Source organism: Myotis davidii, unplaced genomic scaffold (assembly GCF_000327345.1).
Source record: "Myotis davidii unplaced genomic scaffold, ASM32734v1 scaffold169, whole genome shotgun sequence".
Lineage (NCBI taxonomy): Eukaryota > Metazoa > Chordata > Mammalia > Chiroptera > Vespertilionidae > Myotis > Myotis davidii.
This window is the reverse complement of record NW_006383005.1, coordinates 1,625,583-1,644,399: the sequence shown is the minus strand read 5'-3', so window position 1 is coordinate 1,644,399 and position 18,817 is coordinate 1,625,583. Positions and strand designations below refer to the sequence as shown.

Below are 18,817 nucleotides of genomic sequence, written 5' to 3'. Positions count from 1 at the left end.
GTTATTGACCATTAAAAGGAACCCCCAGAGCTAAAAATCTATTGTGTTGCCCTGTATTTGTTATGTACCAGTTGTTTAAGCTTAGGCAAGCCATCTAGCTTCTTCCCTTCATCTACAAAGGGGGAAAACATACCTATCCCATCACACTTACGATGAAGTTTCATAATGTTTATGTAAACAAATAGTTACAAGACACTGTGTTGAAGGCTTGAATAATGGGCTGTGCAAGTTACAGTGTGGAGGGACCACAGCATTCCCATGAAGTGGATGTAAGAGGAAAGGTAACATTTAATAAGTATTGGCAAGGATGTGGAGAAAAGGGAACCCTTACAGACTGTTGGTAGGAATGTAAATTAGTACAGCTGTTATGGAAAGCAGTGTAAAATATATATAAAGTATATATAAAATGGGAGATTACACCAGCCTTTAAAAAGAAGGAAAACCAGCCCTGGCTGATTTGGATCAGTGGATAGAGTGTCAGGCCTGTGGATTGAGGGGTACTGGGTTCGGTTTCAGTCAAGGGTTTCGGGCTTGATCCCTGGTGGGGAGCGTGCAGGAGGCAGCTGATTAATGATTCTCTCTCATCATTGATGTTTCTATCTCTCCCTCTCCCTTCCTCTCTGAAATCAATAAAAAATATATAAAAAATTAAAATAAAAGTAAGAAATAAAAGAAGGAGGAGGAGGAGGAAGAGGAGGAGGAGGAGAAGGAGGAGGAGGAAAACCAGCCCAGCCAGTGTGGCTCAGTTGGTTGGACATTACAAGAGATTGCTGGTTTGATCCCTGGTCAGGATACATGCCTGGATTGTGGCATGCAGAAGGCAGCTGATGTTCCTCTCTTCTCCCTTCCTCTCTCTCAAAATCAATAAACTATTCTTTAAATTTAAAAAAAGTAGGAAAACCTGTCATTTGCGACAACATGGATGAACCTGGAGGACATTATGCTAAGTGAAATAAGCCATGCACAGAAAGGCAAATATTCCATGATCTCATTTATATGTGGAATCTAAAATAGTCAAACTCACAGGAGCAAAGTATAGAATGTAGTTACCAGGGCTTGGTGTGGGGTGAGGGGTGAGGGAGAGAATAGGAGATGTTGTTCAAAGGTTACAAAGTTCCAGTTACATAGGATGAATAAGTCTAGAGATCTAATGTACAGCATGACTCTAGTTAAAAATATTGTATTAAATACTGGAAATATGCTAAGACTGTAGATTTTAGGTGCTCTCATCACACACAAAAAAGGTAACGTGATTTTTTTAGAGAGAGTGGAAGGGAGGAAGAGAGACAGAAAGAGAAACATCAATGTGAGAGAGATACATCAATTCGTTGCTGACCAGAGCCAGGGGTTGAGCTTGCAAACAAGGTACATGCTCCTGAACTTGACCAGAATCAAACCTGGGACCCTTCAGTCTGCTATCTGATGTTCTATCCACTGAGCCAAACCAGTTCGGGCAAATATATACATTTTTTAAAGAAGTGGCTCATAGAGATTAGTAGGAAGACCAAGTCATAAACAGTTATAAAGCAATGGAGATTTACAATCACAGAGATACAAAAACTCCCTTCTATGTGAAGGGAGTACCTAGTCACATAAAGGCAGTATCAAGTGAAAAAAAAAAGGTGAACATCAAGTGAAATAACAAATATGCGGTTATTGTTGCTATTATTATTATTATTGCTGCTGCTACTGTTTTTGTTATTGTTGTTCTTAGCAAAGTGTAAAAACTGGTAAATATGAAGGGGGCTTCAGTGATAGGGAGCTTGCTTTGTTGTCAGAAACCCTGTCAAGATTTTTTATCCTATTGTTTTATCAATCCTTCCTATGCTTAAATTCCAAGGAGCTACAAAGGGCTATACAGGTAAATTGAGGCGGAGTTGCTAAGAGACCACCTAAAGAGGTAAATTCACAGTTAAGTGCCCAGCATAATGCATTGCCCATAGTGGTCCCTCTAAAGAATAGTTATTATCAACTAGTATTAAACTAACGTTATTTTTTGGAGAGAGAGGGAGAAAGATTGATTTGTTCTTCCACTTATTTATGCATTCACTGGTTGATTGTTGTACGTGTCCTGACGGAGATCGAACCAGCAACCTTGGCATATCGGCACACTGCTCTAACCAACTGAGGTTCCCCTCCAGGGCTACAAGGCAAGTGCATGTCAGAAAAGCTTACTTAGGATTAATCAGTTTTTATTTTATTTATTTATTTATTTATTTATTGGGGGTCGGGGGAGGATTAATCAGTTTTTAAACCGAGGTTAGAAGTCTACTCTCCATGTCCTGTGCTAGGCGCCTGAATGAATTAATCAGACAGGATTCAGTCCTTGAGGAACTCAGAATCAAATATGGGAAAGAGACGGAAGCAATATACAGTATGGCAGAGAAAACAGCAGAATTGTGTGCCACGTATCTGGGCGGCGAGGGATAGCGATCAATTCTGCCTGGAGAAAGCAGTGAAGGTGATACACTTGAGCTGCAGGGAGGGCGGAGTCTGCAGAGCATTTCTGGACATCGAATCTCAGAAGCTGCCGGAACCAAGGTGCTGCGGGAGTTGAGGGAGTCTCGGTCGGAGATTGTTACGGGACCCGAACAAGGCCAGTCCGTCCGTGTTGTGAACCGCCCCGGGGCTGCAGCTGCTTGGGTCGATCTTCATTTTGCACAGTAACAGGCCGCAGAAGCAAAGGATGAACGGAACTCTGGGGAAGGTAACGTGGGTTCCACGCGCGCCGCGCGCGGGGGAGGCGGCGGGGAGAGCAGGGCTGGGAGGTGTCCCGGACTATCACCGCCCCTGCAGACATCCGGGTATAGAAAATGGCGAAAACCAGGCTCTTCCCAGCAGCACACGCGGCGCCTTGTAATCCAAGCGCTGCGCTCCCTCCTCTCCGCTCCGGGTGCGCCTGCCGCACCGTTCTGCGCGCCACGCAATTCCGCCCTCGCCGCCCAGCGGCCTGAAAACAGACGATCCCCATGACGGGAGTCATAGCACCAGGATAGGCCCCAGATCGTTTTATCTTTGTATTAACTCATCAAGTTCCAGAATTTTCCCTAAGAATACCCTTTTTGACTTGAACTGATTGGGATGTGAGGCTACTTGGCGGTAAGGGAAGGGCGGTAATAAAACACATGTTTCCTTATGAAACCGTGAGTGACTGCAGTAAAACCGATGCGCCGCTGTGAAGACATTCCTTGGCCCTCCCTTGTCCTCTTAACAGATCGAACAGATTTCAGTTGCGCTCTGTCAGTTGTGCTTCTCAGAATAATGACTTACTTTTCAGTGATTTATGTCAGAATTTCATTTTAGGTATTAATTGTGGAGACTCTGTTTCCTCGATGCACATTAGCAGGTTCATCGCTGCTCATGGATCGACTAGTAATTATCTGGGGGCAGCCCCTGAATTTCTCCGGCTTCGTTTCCTTCAGGGCCCAAGCCGACTTCATTCTGCGTGCAATAACTCACTGTGGTTCACCTGAGCCAAATGGTGGGCATTGGGCCAGGTCTAGTGAGAGGATAATAGAAAACAATCAGAAAGTTTCCAGCTTCTATGGTTAAAGACAGACGGGTGGCTCCGTGCTCCTGCTCTGCTTGCCTTGATGCCGAGGATGCTGGGAGGGGGGAACCCTGTTTTGACCATCCGGGGCTCCAGGCAGCCCATGCAAACCTGTCGTTAGGCCGTCACAGGCGGGCGTTTAGGGTCCTCCCGAGTCTGATGCCGCTGCCCCTTCTCCACCCCTTTGTAGACTGTTTCATCCGCCGCTGCTTGTCCTTCCTTTGCCAAATGCTTAATTCCTGATCCTTGATCCCGTGGGGCCTTCTCACTTGAAGTGCCCTGACCGCCCGTCCAAACGCTCCATCCCTCAGGCCCAGCTCACCGCGTCTTTTCCACAAGATGTTTCTGATTACGCCGGCTAACGCGCCTCTTTATTCCCTGAACTCCTGGCTGGTGTTATGTTTTGACACCTAATCATGTGCAGTCTTATGAGCATCCTTGTCTCGGCCTGTCTGGGAGTGTTCGTAATACTTTACGGTTACGAAGAAAACCAATGGGATTCTCTCTCTTGCCAGTTGTATGACCTTAGGCAGGTTATGTGACCTCTCTCGGCTTCAGTTTCACATCTGTAAAATGCAGGTCATGATGCCCACTATATGAAATTGTTGTTTAGAATCTAAGAGATTATAGAAGATAATGTAAGACTACTTTGTAAGGTATGTAGGACTATACAAATAGGAATATTGACATTATTCTGTAATTAATAAATGGCTTCACCTGCATAATTTAATTTGATCTTCATAATATTATGAGATGATCCCGGCAGGTACAAGATGAGGATATGGACGCTACTGGCACTGTCTGGAACATAATAGTTTCTCAAATGTTTTCCTGAATGCTTGAATGAATGAACTCCTTGCTTATAGGACAATAGCCTCTTAAGTGGTAGTACTGAGACTATAGCCTAGCTCAGTGGTCAGCAAACTCATTAGTCAACAGAGCCAAATATCAACAGTACAAAGATTGAAATTTCTTTTGAGAGCCAAAGTTTTTAAACTTAAACTATATAGGTAGGTACATTGTTATTAACTTAATTAGGGTACTCCTAAGGCTTAGGAAGAGCCACACTCAAGGTGCCAAAGAGCCGCATGTGGCTCGCCAGCCGCAGTTTGCCGACCACGGGCCTAGGTTTTCCACCTCTCTAAGACCCCACTGTCTTTCCTTTTCTGAGTATTTCACATCTCCTTACTTTGATAATAATCTTGGTTTTCCTAATCTGTGAAATGAAGAATGAAAGCTTTCTTTCACCTTCCGCATTGTCAATCCTTCCTTTTTTGTGATCTATACAGTCCATCATACTGATCTCACATTGCAATGTAATAAATAATTTGTACATCTGCCATCCTCACTAGAAATATTTAAGGGTAGGCAACTGTATTTTCTTTGTGTTCAAATGTACTCATCTACAGTAGGTACTGAATGAATAAGTGATTGAATAAATGTTGACATTACATGATATTGACTTGGTAAAGCTAAGAATAGTACTTCAAACTCCTAGCTCAATTATCTTTCTTTGGGACCCTAAGACATTTTAGCTTACAATAATCTCAAATTGTAGATGAGTGAGAAGCCCAGCTTTATTGGAATAAAACTGGATGGAATCATGTACCTCCTTGGGTCAGTAGAAGTAGTACAGGCCTGGCCGGTGTGGCTAAATGATTTAGCATTGACCTATGAATCCAGAGGTTGCCAGTTCAATACCTGGTCAGGGCACATGCCCAGGTTGCTGGCTCAGTCCCCAGTACGGGCATGCAAGAGGCAGCCGATAGATGTTTCTATCTCTCTTTTCCTTTTCTCTCTGAAATTAGTAAACACTGATAGAGATGGATGTTTCTATTGCTTCCCTTCCTCTCTCTCTGAAATAAAAAACATTTAAAAAAAAGAAGTAGTAGAACAGAGTGGATCTGACTAAGACACTAATGCTGATTTTCATCAAACCCAGAATACATATTGATTGATCCAGATGACAGCCCAGAAAGAGCTACTCAACTATGGGGGCAGATCTCCTAGTTCAAGTGAAACCATTGAGGGCTAACATGGAGCAGAGTTCATATGAACAAGTGACAAATCAACAGACATGAATTAGGAGGACATAAGAAGATAGGAAATAGGAAACAAATGTACAGTGCCTAGAAGGGCAGGGAGTCCAAAATCCCAGGAAAATTGTCAAGAAGTTCACTATATCCTGGTCACTGCTAGACTATAAGTGGAGGACAGGGACATTTTTCTACTTTGTTCATGGTTTTATCTTCAGCACCCATCACACACTAAGATATATATTGTTTAGTAAATGAGTAGCTGAACAATCACCACCGCTATCATCAATGCTACTTATTCTACCATTGACAATGTGCCTTGCACTTGCTAAGCCCTTTTTATATATTATCTAATTTAATCATATAAACAATTCTATGAGGTAAATATTTTTATAACCTCTTTAGAGATAAGGAAGGTTTGGAGGCATTTACTAATTCAATCAGTAAATATTTATTGAGCCCAGCCGGTGTAGCTTAGTGGTTAAGAGTCGACCTTTGAACCAGGAGGTCACAGTTCGATTCCCAGTCAGGGCACATGCCCGGGTTGCGGGCTCGATCCCCAGTTTGGGGCATGCAGGAGGCAGCCGATCAATGATTCTCATCACTGATGTTTCTGTCTCTCTCTCCCTCTCTCTCTGAAATCAATTTTTAAAATATTTTTAAAAATGTTTATTGAGCACTTGCTATGTGTAGAAAATGTGCTAGATGCTGGGATGTAGCTTTTCCTGTTTTCATGGAACTTGTATTCCTAGCAAAAGGAATTAAATAGGTAACTTTGTGTGATAAATGCCATAAAAGAAAGATTCTGGGTGTTGTATGGATGTGTAACATGCAGGATCCAAGCAAGTCTGCACAGTCAGGAAAGTATTCTGAGGTTGTCACATGACTATGACTTAAAGAATGATAGAACTTTTTCTCTTTTTTTATGATAAAGAGCATGTGCAAAAACCCCGAAATGAGAACACACTGGGAATTTCAGAGGGCCCCAAGGAACTTGGGAGAGAAGCAGTGGGGCTTGGATCAAGGGAGAATGTGCAGAGAAGTATGGGGATGAGAGTTGGGGAGGCAGTAGAGGAGTGGGCTTACAGTTCAGGAGATGACCACAGGTGTTTTGAACTGAATTTAGTCCTGGAGAATGTTAGGGAATTGGGCCATCTAGCAGTTATGATGTGAGGCCAGATATTTCTTTTTAAAAAAATACTGAGATATCATTCACATACCATAATATTCACCCTTTAAAAGTGGACAACTCAGTGGTTTTTAGCATATTCACAAAACTGTGCAGCTATCACCACTATCTAGTTCCAGAATATTTTCATCACTCCAAAAAGAAACCCTGTGCCCATAACAAGTCACTTATCATTCCCCCAATACCCCTGTCCACCCCCTGGTAACCACTAATCTACTTTCTGTCTCTATGGGTTTGTCTGTTCCGGTCATTTCATATAAATGAAATCATACAGTATCTGAGGCCATGAATTCCTTTAGTGCCTTGCCAAAGCTCATACAGCTAGTAAAATGGAAGTGCTAATATTCAAACCCAGGTCTTTGTGAATTTATAACCGGTGCCCCTAACTGCCATAAAGACTCAGTGCAAAGACCGACTTTGATAGTCTCTCATTCTTTAAGTCATAGCCATGCAACAACCTCAACATCAGAAGAGAATGGCTAGAGGAAAATTATAAACAAAAGCAGTTTTGAAAGAACTTAGAAAAAGGTCAGCTAGAACTTATGTACTAGCTATGTGCATTGGACATATTAATTCACCTTTCTGAGCTTTGGTATCCTCACAGTAAAACGGGAGTATAAATATCTACCTCACAGAATCGTTGTGAGCAATAAAGGAAATGATGTTTGGCATATAGCAGGTGCTTAACAAATAGGATTATTTAGGCTATTATGAGCATACTCACTTCACTAATATGAATTGGTATTACTCTTTTGAGAGGTAAGTGGCAGAATGGAAATCGAGGGCTTTGGATTCAGTCCAACGTGGGGTTGAATTCTTGGCACCTCTCACCAAGCTTATAACTTTGAGCAATTGAACCTAAGCCTCTGTATTTTCCTCTATAAAACAGACAATTATCTCAATAATGACTCTACCTTTGGCATAAAGAGTATGTGTAAAGTGCTTAGCACAAAGGATGTACTCCATAAGTAATAGTAAAAATGCTATTTTATCCACTGAGCCAAACCGGCTAGGGCTAAGTAATAGTAAAAATGCTATTTTAGATAATATTTGTTAATATACAGATATATTCTGTTAGTCTTCATAAAACACCTCTCAGTTGTTTCCTCATGGGCCCCTGGCCCACTGCTGGCACTACCCACTTTGGGGCTCTGGTGTCTAAGGCTGCTCATCCTATATAATAAAAGCCTAATATGCAAAATGACTGAATGGTGTAACTACCATTGGGGGTGGGGGGCAGGGCCAGTGAGTGAGTGGTGCCAGGCCAACCAAGGTGGGTGCCAGTGGGCAGAGGGAGGGGATGCCAATCAGGGGGCGGCAGCAGCAACTGGCGGTGGTGGAGAGGCGATTGGGGGGCAGGACTGGCCACTCGCCGGCTGGAGCTGTCCCCCTACTGGCCCACCGTTCACCTCCCGCAAAGGGAGGCCAGACTGCGGCTTAGGCCCCTGAGGGCTTCCAGACCGAGAGGGTGCAGGCCGGGCTGAGGGATTCCCCACCCCCCGTGCATGAATTTTAGTGCACCAGCCCCCTAGTGAATTATAAGGTTTTGTCCCCTGACTTCTCTTCTTTGGTAGCTGTGAAGTCCTTTCCAGTTCTTGGCTCCCAAGCTCCTGGGACAAGTATTTTTATATCTCATTGTGGCAGCTGTGTCCTCATTCATTCATTCACTAGCATGACCGTCCTCCTCTTCCATTTGCTCCTGAGCTGGAGCTGTTCTTCATTTGCTGACTGGGAGGAGGGGTATTTGTGGGTGCAGTCCCAAAATAGATTACTTTGGTCCCGATAAATAATGCTGAGCATTGCAGGGGGAGGAAGCACATTTCCCAGAGCTGAAAGGAAGCAGCGTTCACACCACAGTTTGAATGTCTTCCAGAAAGTTGTCAGCCTTTAAGCCTGGCTTTTAGATAATTACATCCTTTGCTATTGCAGAGACTCTGAACAATTAAAGTGAGGAAAAATCAGTCTCATCTAGATCTTTCTTCCCATCCAATACTTCCTCTGTATGAAGTGACCCATTTAAGAATATATTCTGTTCACTGGATTTCTGTTCTGCTTGTGATGATGGTTGACAGATCTTGGGACTGGAGGAACCTTAGAATCATTTGTTCTAACTTCAGAGGGAAGCACTAGCCAAGGTACTGTTGACAAAAGGTTGCTGCCACCAATCCAACCCCAAAAGGAGTCCCCAATTTAGGATGGGGTGAAGGGGCAGAAACTTTAATCACATGAACAGCTTGCAAACCCGGGAAACACAGCCTCTGATAGAAACTGAGAAAGTGCACTCCATGAGGACAAAGCGGAAGCTCCCTTATTTAAATAAGGGAGCTTCCGCTTTTATGCAAATGAGGAATACAAATTTGCACATTCTGATTGGTTCAAATAGCACTGCTCTGATTGGTCAGAATCCCATATTCTAATTGGTCATTGTGGAGTTGATCTGATTGGTCAGTAAGTATGCAAATGAGGATATGGTTGAGCAGTTCTCATTGAATGAGGCAGGTCTCAGCCCATTGGTCAAAATATAGTAACCAGGAACTCCTTTATAAGGGTTGACTGAACACAGTGCAGGAGATTGGTAACTCACTCTGTTCCTTTTCCCTGAGATGCAGAGTACATCAGAAGCCTCTGTCCCTAATGGCTGCTGGACTCTGGTTAGGAATTTGGACCCAGTTAACCATGAGGAGTCCTTTGCAGTTATTTTCCTTCTTAAGGTCCACAATATGGTGGCTAGAGGTGGGGGAGCCAGTTGGTGTTCCTGTTTCCTGGGGCTCACAGCTGCCTACTCTCTATCTTTTATGTTAGGTTAAGCATTTTGCACACATACTTTACAAAGTCTTTTAGTATCTGATTTAATTGTGATTTTTAGGATTGTCAATGTACTTTGTTCTCTCTTCCACCTATTCATCATGACCTCACATACTCTGGGAGACTTTTCCTAAACTTGAACATTTCCTAAGCACCAAAACATTCATTTATGTGAGAGAGGGTGTAAAATAGAAAATTATTTTCTTTGAAATCAGAGAAACCTAAGATCCTATGCTAGTTCTGAGAGTAGTTGTTTGGCTTTGGGTAAATTACTTAATCTCAGTTTCCTCAACTGCAAAAATGGGATAATAATACTTAACTTATAAGGGAATTATGATTTAGACACATGGTAGGCATTCAACAGGTAGTAGCATTGCTTATCACTTCTTTCTAATCATTTATTTATTCACCAAAACAAAACCTGATTGAATGTCTACAGTGTGCCTGAGAGGAATATGACAGTACATTACCCTTGCCCCTGAGGATCTCTTGGTTTAGCATACTGATCTATGGGTGATGTTAAGAGTTTTAGTCAACCTCTTAAAGTAGTATGTCTATTTATGCCTATATGTATTTGTCTGGGAAGAAGGTTCATGTCTTTGAGAAAATTCTCAGCAATGTCTTTAATACTCCAAAAACTAAGAATTTCTCTGGCCATCTCTGCCTGGATTTCCTGCCGAAAGTGCTTGTTCATAGGCCTTATTGTGCCTTAATCATATAATGCTTATACTATTGCTTAGCTGTTTGATAGAAATGTATACCATATCCCCAGCCATTTGAACTATGGGGTAGGGATTGTGCTTACATTTCTTCAACTTTTTAAAATTGAATTTAGAGAGAGGAGGGCGGGGGTGGGGGGAGAGAGAGAGAGAGAGAGAGAGAGAGACATCAATGTGCGAGCAAAACATCAATCAGTTACCTCCTACACATGCCCAGACTGGGTGGCTAAACCTGCAGCCTTGTGCCCTGAGCTCATGATGTACTAGATGACACTTCAACCAACTGAGCCACACCTGCCAGGGCGGTGCTTATATTTTTAACAGATTTATAGAGATATAATTCAAGTACTATATAATTCACCTATTTAAAATGTGCAATTCAATGGCTTTTAATATATTCAGAGTTGTGCAACCATCACTACAATCAATTTTAGAACATTTCATCATCGAAAAAACCCCATATACCTTGGCTGTCATTCCCAGCTCCTCGGATCCTCAGCCCTAGTCAACCACTAATCACTTTCACTATAGATTTGCCTATTCCCAGTATTTCATATAAATGTAGTCATACAATATTTGGCCCTTGTGACTGATTTCTATCACTTAGCATAATATTTTCAAAGTTTATTCATGTTACATTTTTTTTATTTTTTAAATATATTTTTATTGATTTCACAGAGAAAGGGAGAGAGAGAGAGAGAAACATAAATGATAAGGGAATCATTGATTGGCTGCCTCCTGCATGCCTCACTCTGGGGATCCAGCCCACAACCCAGGCATATACCTTGACAGGGAATTGAACTGTGACCTCCTGGTTCTGGTTCATAGGTCAATGCTCAACCACATTGTGAACAACATTTCATAGTTGTTGTCGTGCACCAACAACCTTTTTGGGCCTCTGGTTAATAATAATAATAATGCCCCAATATATCTAATACCTTATCCAGATTTATATCCAATTGTTTCTTTTAGCCACACCAGCCGGGCACATTTTGTTTTATATTCCCTTTAATATTCAGCACAGTACTGTAGTTGGCACATAATAATAGTCTTTTTGTTTATTTATTTTATAATAATCTTTTAAAAAATAAACTTTAAAATTTGTGTAAGAGTAGGCCTTCCTTCCCCCGACTGCCAGCACCGGCTTCCCTCTGGCACCCGGGACCCGGGCTTCCCTTGCAGTCGGCTTCATCCGGAAGGTCGTATGGTCTAATTAGCATATTACACTTTTATTATCATAGATAATTTCCTGGACTGTAACCTCAGTGGGCCTTAGTTGCCTCATCTATAAAATTGCTTTCAAGTGTTTTGAGAATTCGGGAAGAAGTTAAGAAAGTCTGTTGCATAGTGCCTGTGCTTGGCAGAAGCATCATAGTTGTTGATCGATATTAGAAAAATAGATCAAGTTAGAAAGGGGAAACAAGGTTTTTCTTTAAAAAACAAAAAGCGCTCCCCTCCCCCAGGGCAGGATGGAAGGGGGGCTTCTGTTTTTTGAGCATTTTCTGTAGTGGGTGGAATAAGAAAGAAAAGATGATCTTGGTTTGCCTGCATATTTAATATTAACTATAGGACAGCTTCTTTGCCTGACAAGAGCCTTTGGGTCCTTTTGGTTTGTGTACTGAGTTCTAGCCTCTTTGTGAAGAGATGCTTGGAAGTTTAACAGTGCTTAAGATTGTCCTAACGTGGCTATTTTGCTGTAGGTGCTGTGTTTGAAGAATGATATCATTTTTAAGAAAGCCTTTCCTCTCTTAAGGTAAGGATATTAATAATAATAGTTGAATATAGTTAACATTTGCATTCTGCCAGGTAATTCACACGGCATTTTTCTTTCATCATCTCCACTTGCATGTCTACTAAGCATCTGGAGCATGAACACCTCTGCCATCTTGCTCTTTTTTATTTTTTTATTTCAGAGAGGAAGGGAGAGGGACAGGGAGAGGGAGAGGGAGAGGGAGAAACATTAATGATGAGAGAGAATCGTTGATCAGCTGCTTCCTGCACGCCCCCTTTAGGGGATGGAGCCTACAGCCCAGGCACGTGCCCTTGACTGGAATCAAACCTGGGACCCTTCAGTCTGCAGGCTGACGCTCTATCCAATGAGCCAAACCAGCTAGGGCATGCCATCTTGCTCTTTATCCATTCTCAGTGAATGACAACCCCATTCATCTGGTTGCTTAGGCCAGAATCCTTGGAGTGATCCTTGACATTGTTATTTCTCTCACTCTACATTCAATTCTTTAACAAATCCTGTTGGCTTAACTTTTGAAATATTACAGAATTAAACCAGATTCAGGTCTCAAACTATTTGTTTTGCTAAACTACTAGGGACCAGCACCTTATTTTCTTAACATGTTAAGCGCCAAGCCTGTATTGTCTTCCTTTCCGTTTAGCCCACAATATCCGATTTCACCGATATGCTGGCAGCATCAGTGACTGACCGGTCCAGACGGAAAGTATAGTGTCAGTCACCGGTGACTGACATGGTGCTTAACGTATTAACTACAATTATGCTGCCTTCTAAGTGGTCTCACTGCCTTCACTTTTGTCTTCTATCCTTCACACTAAAATCAGAGTGATTCTTTTAAAATCAAGTTAGCTCATGTTACTTCTCTCTCAGACTTTCCCATCTTCGTCAAAATAAGTTCTACAATCCTACCATGGCTTACAAGTCTTTACCTAATCTGTTCCCTCATTGTATACTACTACTTACTCACTAGCTCCCTTTCTATTCCTTGATGACATAACCACTCTCCCACCTAAGGATCTTTGCACATTCTCCCCTCAGATATCCATATAGTTTGTCCTCTGACTTTATTCAGGTTTGTGCCCAAATGTTATATCATCAGGGAGGCCTTCTCTAACTACACCTCCCATCAATCTCTGTCCCCTTACCTTGCTTTATTTTTCATAGCAGGTATTATCACCTGACACATTTTATATATATGTATGTGTATATATATTTAAATTATCTGTCTTCCTCACCCTGCCCACTAGAATATAATCATCATATGGATAAAGACTTGATAGTTTTGTTTACTTCTATATCCCAAGGGCCTAGAATGGTGTCTGACACATAGTAGGCATTTAATAAATAATTGTTGAATGAATTAATAGTTCTTCATAATTATCTGGTGAGGCAGGTGATATTATCTCAATTTTATGCATAAATAACTGAGGTTCAAAATGGTAAATCAATTGCTCAAAAATGACATATACAGTGGGGCCTTGACTTACGAGTGTCCCGACTACGAGTTTTTTGAGATACGAGCTGTCTCTCGGCCAATTTTTTGCTTTGAGTTGCGAGCTAAAATTCGGGTTATGAGCCAGCTTCAGATACCCCACCGCTAGTTGGCGCAGCATACGTCACAGTGAACGCCACAACATCAGCCCAGCATCACGTGTCTCACTCGTTCACTTTTTGATTTGACATACGAGTAATGTGAGTTACGAGCTCCGTCACAGAACGAATTAAACTCGTAACTCAAGGCCCCACTGTAAGTTGGAGTTAGGATTCAAACCCAAGTTGTTCTTTCACTCTTCTGTATATACAATATGCTACCTCCCCATTGTTTTTTCTCTGGATGATAATGAAGAGCATTTGGCAGTTTATTTCTCTATTCATCAGATATCCACAATGTCTTATGCATGGCAGCCACATGATATAAAACAATGAATTGAATATCTTCCTGACCACATGAGCCTGGATGAATTCTTTAATCCTTTACATTTATTGAAGTCTTTTCCTCTTATTCCCTTTTCATCTTAATCTATTTTTCCATTAATCGGTCAATTATTTAATATGCATTTACTATGGCACCATGCTAGGCATTTTACATGTTCTCACATTAACAAAAACACTACAGGACAAATATATAAATATTGTTATTTTACAAAAGAGGTATCTGGCCGTGGCCGGGTAGCTCAGTTGGTTAGTGTCGTTCTGATATGCCAATGTTTTGGGTTCAATCCCCAGTTAGAGCACATACAAGAATCTATGAATGGTTCTGGCCTGTGTTGTTCAATGTTGAGAGCATCAGTCTGAGGACTGAAGGATCCAGGTTCAATTCCCGATCAAGGGCATGTACCTGGGCTGCAGGCCCAATCCAGGCCTAGGAGGGGTATGTGCAGGAGGCTGCCAATCAATATATCTCTCTCACATCAATGTTGTTTTTCTCTCTCTCCCCCCTCCCTTCCTTCCTCTGTCTCTCTCTGTGAAATCAATAAATTTAAAATAAAAAAGAGGAAACTGGCCCAGAGAGTTTAAGATACATTTTCAGTCCCATGAGATGAGATAACTGTGTTACAGAGACACAAAACAACTTGCCTAAGGTCACAGTTTGAAAATGGTGGAATAAGCATTTAATCACAGATCTGCCTGTCTCTAACTTGTCCCACAGTTTAGCATCAAAGCTTTGCAGGATACTGAATTAAAATACTCTGATTACCTAGTCAACCAAACAGAACCATTTTAAATTATGTACTTATTTATTATTATTATTGTTACTGATTTTAGAGAGAGGAAGCAGGAGGGAGAGAGACAGAAAGAACATTGATGTGAGAGAGAATCATCAATGGGTTGCCTCCTGTTGTGCCCTGACCAGAGATCAAACCTGCAACCTTTTGGTGTATAGGAGGACACTCCAACCAAATGGGCCACCTGGCCAAGGCCAAACAGAACCATTTTATTCTCCTCCATATTCACTGGCTTCTGTATCCAGTCTAGCTCTCATTGCTGTCCCTTCCTCTCCATCTTCCCTGAGCATGTTCTAATGCAAGGCTATTATAAGAACCACCTCATTGGTTCTTTTGCCTCAGTCTCACCTCTTCCCATTCATTTCTCACCTACTGCCAGGGTTAACTTTCCAAAACTTAATCTTGATCATATCACTCCTGTGCTTCGATTCTGCCAGGAGCTTCCCACTGCCTATACAGAATAAAGACCAAACTCCTTCGCACAGCACACGAGGTTCTTTATAACCTGACTCCCTATTACCTCTTTCACTTTGTTTCCTTCCCTGCAGCTTAAATTCCACTTACATCCAGCTGCTTGCTGTTCCCTAAACTTACCACTTTTATCCCTCTGCTTAGAATGCTTTACCTGTTAGGGTAAGTAATCCAGAACAGTTTATTTTTAAAGCTCAGCTCGAAAAGTTTCACCTCCCTGGTGGAAATGATCACACTTTCCTTTGTGTTTCACCAAATCATGTACATGTTTTTGTTTTTGTTTTTTTTAATATATTTTATTGATTTTTTTACAGAGAGGAAGGGAGAGGGATAGAGAGTTAGAAACATCAATGATAGAGAAACATCGATCAGCTGCCTCCTGCACACCCCACACTGGGATGTGCCCGCAACCAAGGTACATGCCCTTGACCGGAATCGAACCTCGGACCCTTCAGTCCGCAGGCCAACGCTCTATCCACTGAGCCACGCCGGCCGGGCATGTACATGTTTTTGTTCTGGATCAGTACTATACTATGTTTCGCATTTGTTTACATACAGTATCTCTCTCCCAACTAGACCATAGATAGAGACATTTACTTTGTATTTTTGTATCCTCAAGACCTAAGTACATTGGCTGACACATAGTAGGTACTTAATATTTGTGGAAAGGAGGGAAGGAGGAAATATCTGGCATTGACTTATCCTTAATGAGGTGTATACAAGTTTTGATAACTGCAAATAAATAGCAGGTATCTAATTGTATTCACCATACTCTCTCTTTTTAGGTTCAGAACTTCAGGAGAGAATCCCACTTGTTCTGCAGGTAAGTATTTTTTTCCTGGTGTAGTCTGCTTACGTTAAGTGACTCTCTAACATTCTAATAATTTTTCTACAAGGATGCCTAACATATCTTTGAGAAGAGTGGCTGGGGACCAAATCCAAGCCCTCACATGGAATAGGATAGTGGGCAAGAACATAAAGAAATGGTTAGGAGCTAGAGCTCTACAGTTTGTTTAGATTCCAACTCTAACTCATATTTATTGTGTGACCTTTGGCTAATTCCCCATAACTTTGTTTCCTCACTTTTAAAAAATAGGGATAATTAGGCTGTGACCAGGTAACTTAGTTGGTTGGAGCATTGTCCCAATGCACCAGGGTTGTGGGTTCGATCCTTGTTTAGGGAACAAACAGGAGTCAATCAATGAATGCATAAATAAGTGGAACAACAAATCAATATCTTTCTTTCTGCCTCTCTGCCTCTTCTTCTCCCTCTCCCTCTCCCTCTCCCCACCCTCTCCTTCCCTTTCTCTTCTTCTATCTCTAGGATCAATCAATAAATAAAATGGGAGAGGGACAGAGAGTTAGAAACATCGATGAGAGAGAAACATCGATCAGCTGCCTCCTGCACAACCCCCACTGGGGATGTGCCCACAACCAAGGTACATGCCCCTGACTGGAATCGAACCCGGGACCCCTCAGTCCGCAGGCCGACGCTCTATCCACTGAGCCAAACCGGTTTGGCAATAAATAAAAATTTAAACATGGGGATAATTATAGTACTAACTACAGTGAATTATTTGGAGATTCAGTGAGGTAAAACACATAAAGTGCTCAGAAAGTTAGATGTTTTTGTTATTATTTCTATTATTAGTGTTACTATTCCAGACTTATTTTTCATGTCTATCATCTGCCAGGCTAGGGCTTTTCTCTTAGTATTTTGTAATGACTGTCCATTCAATCTGATTAACTCAGTGGTTGTCAACCTTCCTAATGTCACAACCCTTTAATACAGTTCTTCATGTTGTGGTGATCCCCAATTTCATTGTTACAAATTGAACATAATTAAAGCATAGTGACTAATCACAAAACAATATGTAATTATATATGTGTTTTCCGATGGTCTTAGGCGATCCCTGTGAAAGGGTTGTTCGACCCCCAAAGGGGGGTTTATAAACTCAATAAATTTTAATCTGTTTCAATCTAATTATTAACCATTTTTGCTTTGTCTATTATGTGAGAAATTTCAAAGCAATTGTATTTCAATGAAATCAGTCATTTTTCTAAAGAGTATCAGAGCAAAGGAATGGGAGTAAAGAAGGGAACTGATATTTACTGAGTGCTTAATATGTGCCAGGCAATGTATAAGAGGTTTGATATCTGTTAATTCTTTTAGAAGATGGCTGCAATGTATAGAGAATCATCATTTCTTTTAGCCCCAAAGCACAGCATCTCAAAATATGGACTTCTTTTTATTATTGGTTCTCTCAGCAAACATTTATTGTACCAGGATATGAGTTAGGTGCTGAGGATATAAAATTAAGAGGATATAGTCCTTGCCATTTGGAAGCTTACAGTCTTGTAAGAAATATTTCCCCCCCAAGAATACTACAATGAACACTTATGTACCTACCACTTAGATTTAACTGTTGTTAACATTTTGTTTTCTGTATTAGACATCATGATACTTCACCTTTAAATACTTCAGCATGCATTTCTAGAAATAAGGACATTTTCTACATTCTGTTAAAGAGACACGAAACCATTATCTCACACAAGAAAATCCTGTATAATAAAAGGCTAATATGCAAATTGACCAAACAGCGGAATAACCAGTTGCTATGACATGCACTGACCACCAGGGGGCAGACGCTCAATGCAGGAGCGCTCTGGTGGTCAGTGCACTCCCACAGGGGGAACGTTGCTCAGCCAGAAACCAGGCTCATGGCTGGCAAGTGCAGCAGCGGTGGCGGGAGCCTCTCCCACCTCCCAGGCAGTGCTAAGGAGCAGCAAGCCCGACTTCTGGCTGAGTGGAGCTCCAACAGGGAAAGCTGGGCTCATGGCTGGCGAGTACAGCAGTGGTGGCAGGAGCCTCTCCCGCCTCCGCAGCACTGCTAAGGACTCCTCAGGGGATGTCTGCCTGCTAGCTTAGGCCCACTCCCTGCTGGCAGTCGGACATCCCCTGAGGGGTCCTGTACTGCGAGAGGGTGCAGGCCGGACAGAGGGACCCCTCCCTTCCACCCCACCCCCAACCCCCGCCTCCAGTGCATGAATGTCGTGCACCGGGCCTCTGGTTAATAATGCCCCAATATCATCTAATACCTTATCCACTTCCCCAGTTGTCCCCAAAATGTCTTTTGTGACCTTGTTTATAACCAAAAGCCAATAGTTTTACACTTTGTATTTCACTATTCCATTACCTTTAATCTAGAACAGCTCTACCATTTTTTTCCTATAACAGTGACCAGTGACTTTTTGATTGGGCCAATCCATTTGTCTTATAAAATGTCCTCCCTCCTTGATTTGTCTGATTCTCATGGTGTTGTGTAACATGTTCTTTGGTCCCCTTCCAACAAACTGAAAGTTAGATCTACAAGTTTGACTAGATTTAAGTTAAACAGTTTTAGCAAGAAAACCAACTGATGCTCTGAACTTCATTTTGCATCCTGTCAGGAGATTTAAAAAGAAATAGCAGAATGTCTGATTATAAAAGTGAAAAACATACATTTTAGAGAATATGGAAAACACACACACACACACACACACACACACACACAGGAAGAAGCTGAAAAAGCTG

The 18,817-nt window shown here is 41.8% G+C and overlaps 1 protein-coding gene across 1 annotated transcript in view; it reads left to right on the top strand.

The window, feature by feature from the left end:
• The first annotated feature begins 2,214 nt into the window (after window positions 1–2,214).
• MRPL48 (mitochondrial ribosomal protein L48) overlaps window positions 2,215–18,817 on the top strand; it is a 49,294-nt gene continuing 32,691 nt past the window's right edge. The window contains exons 1-3 of the mRNA XM_006777940.2: window positions 2,215–2,707; window positions 12,000–12,052; window positions 16,029–16,066. Coding sequence (XP_006778003.1) covers window positions 2,687–2,707; window positions 12,000–12,052; window positions 16,029–16,066 — 112 coding nt within the window. The 5' untranslated portion in view covers window positions 2,215–2,686. The remainder of the gene's footprint in view (window positions 2,708–11,999; window positions 12,053–16,028; window positions 16,067–18,817) is intronic.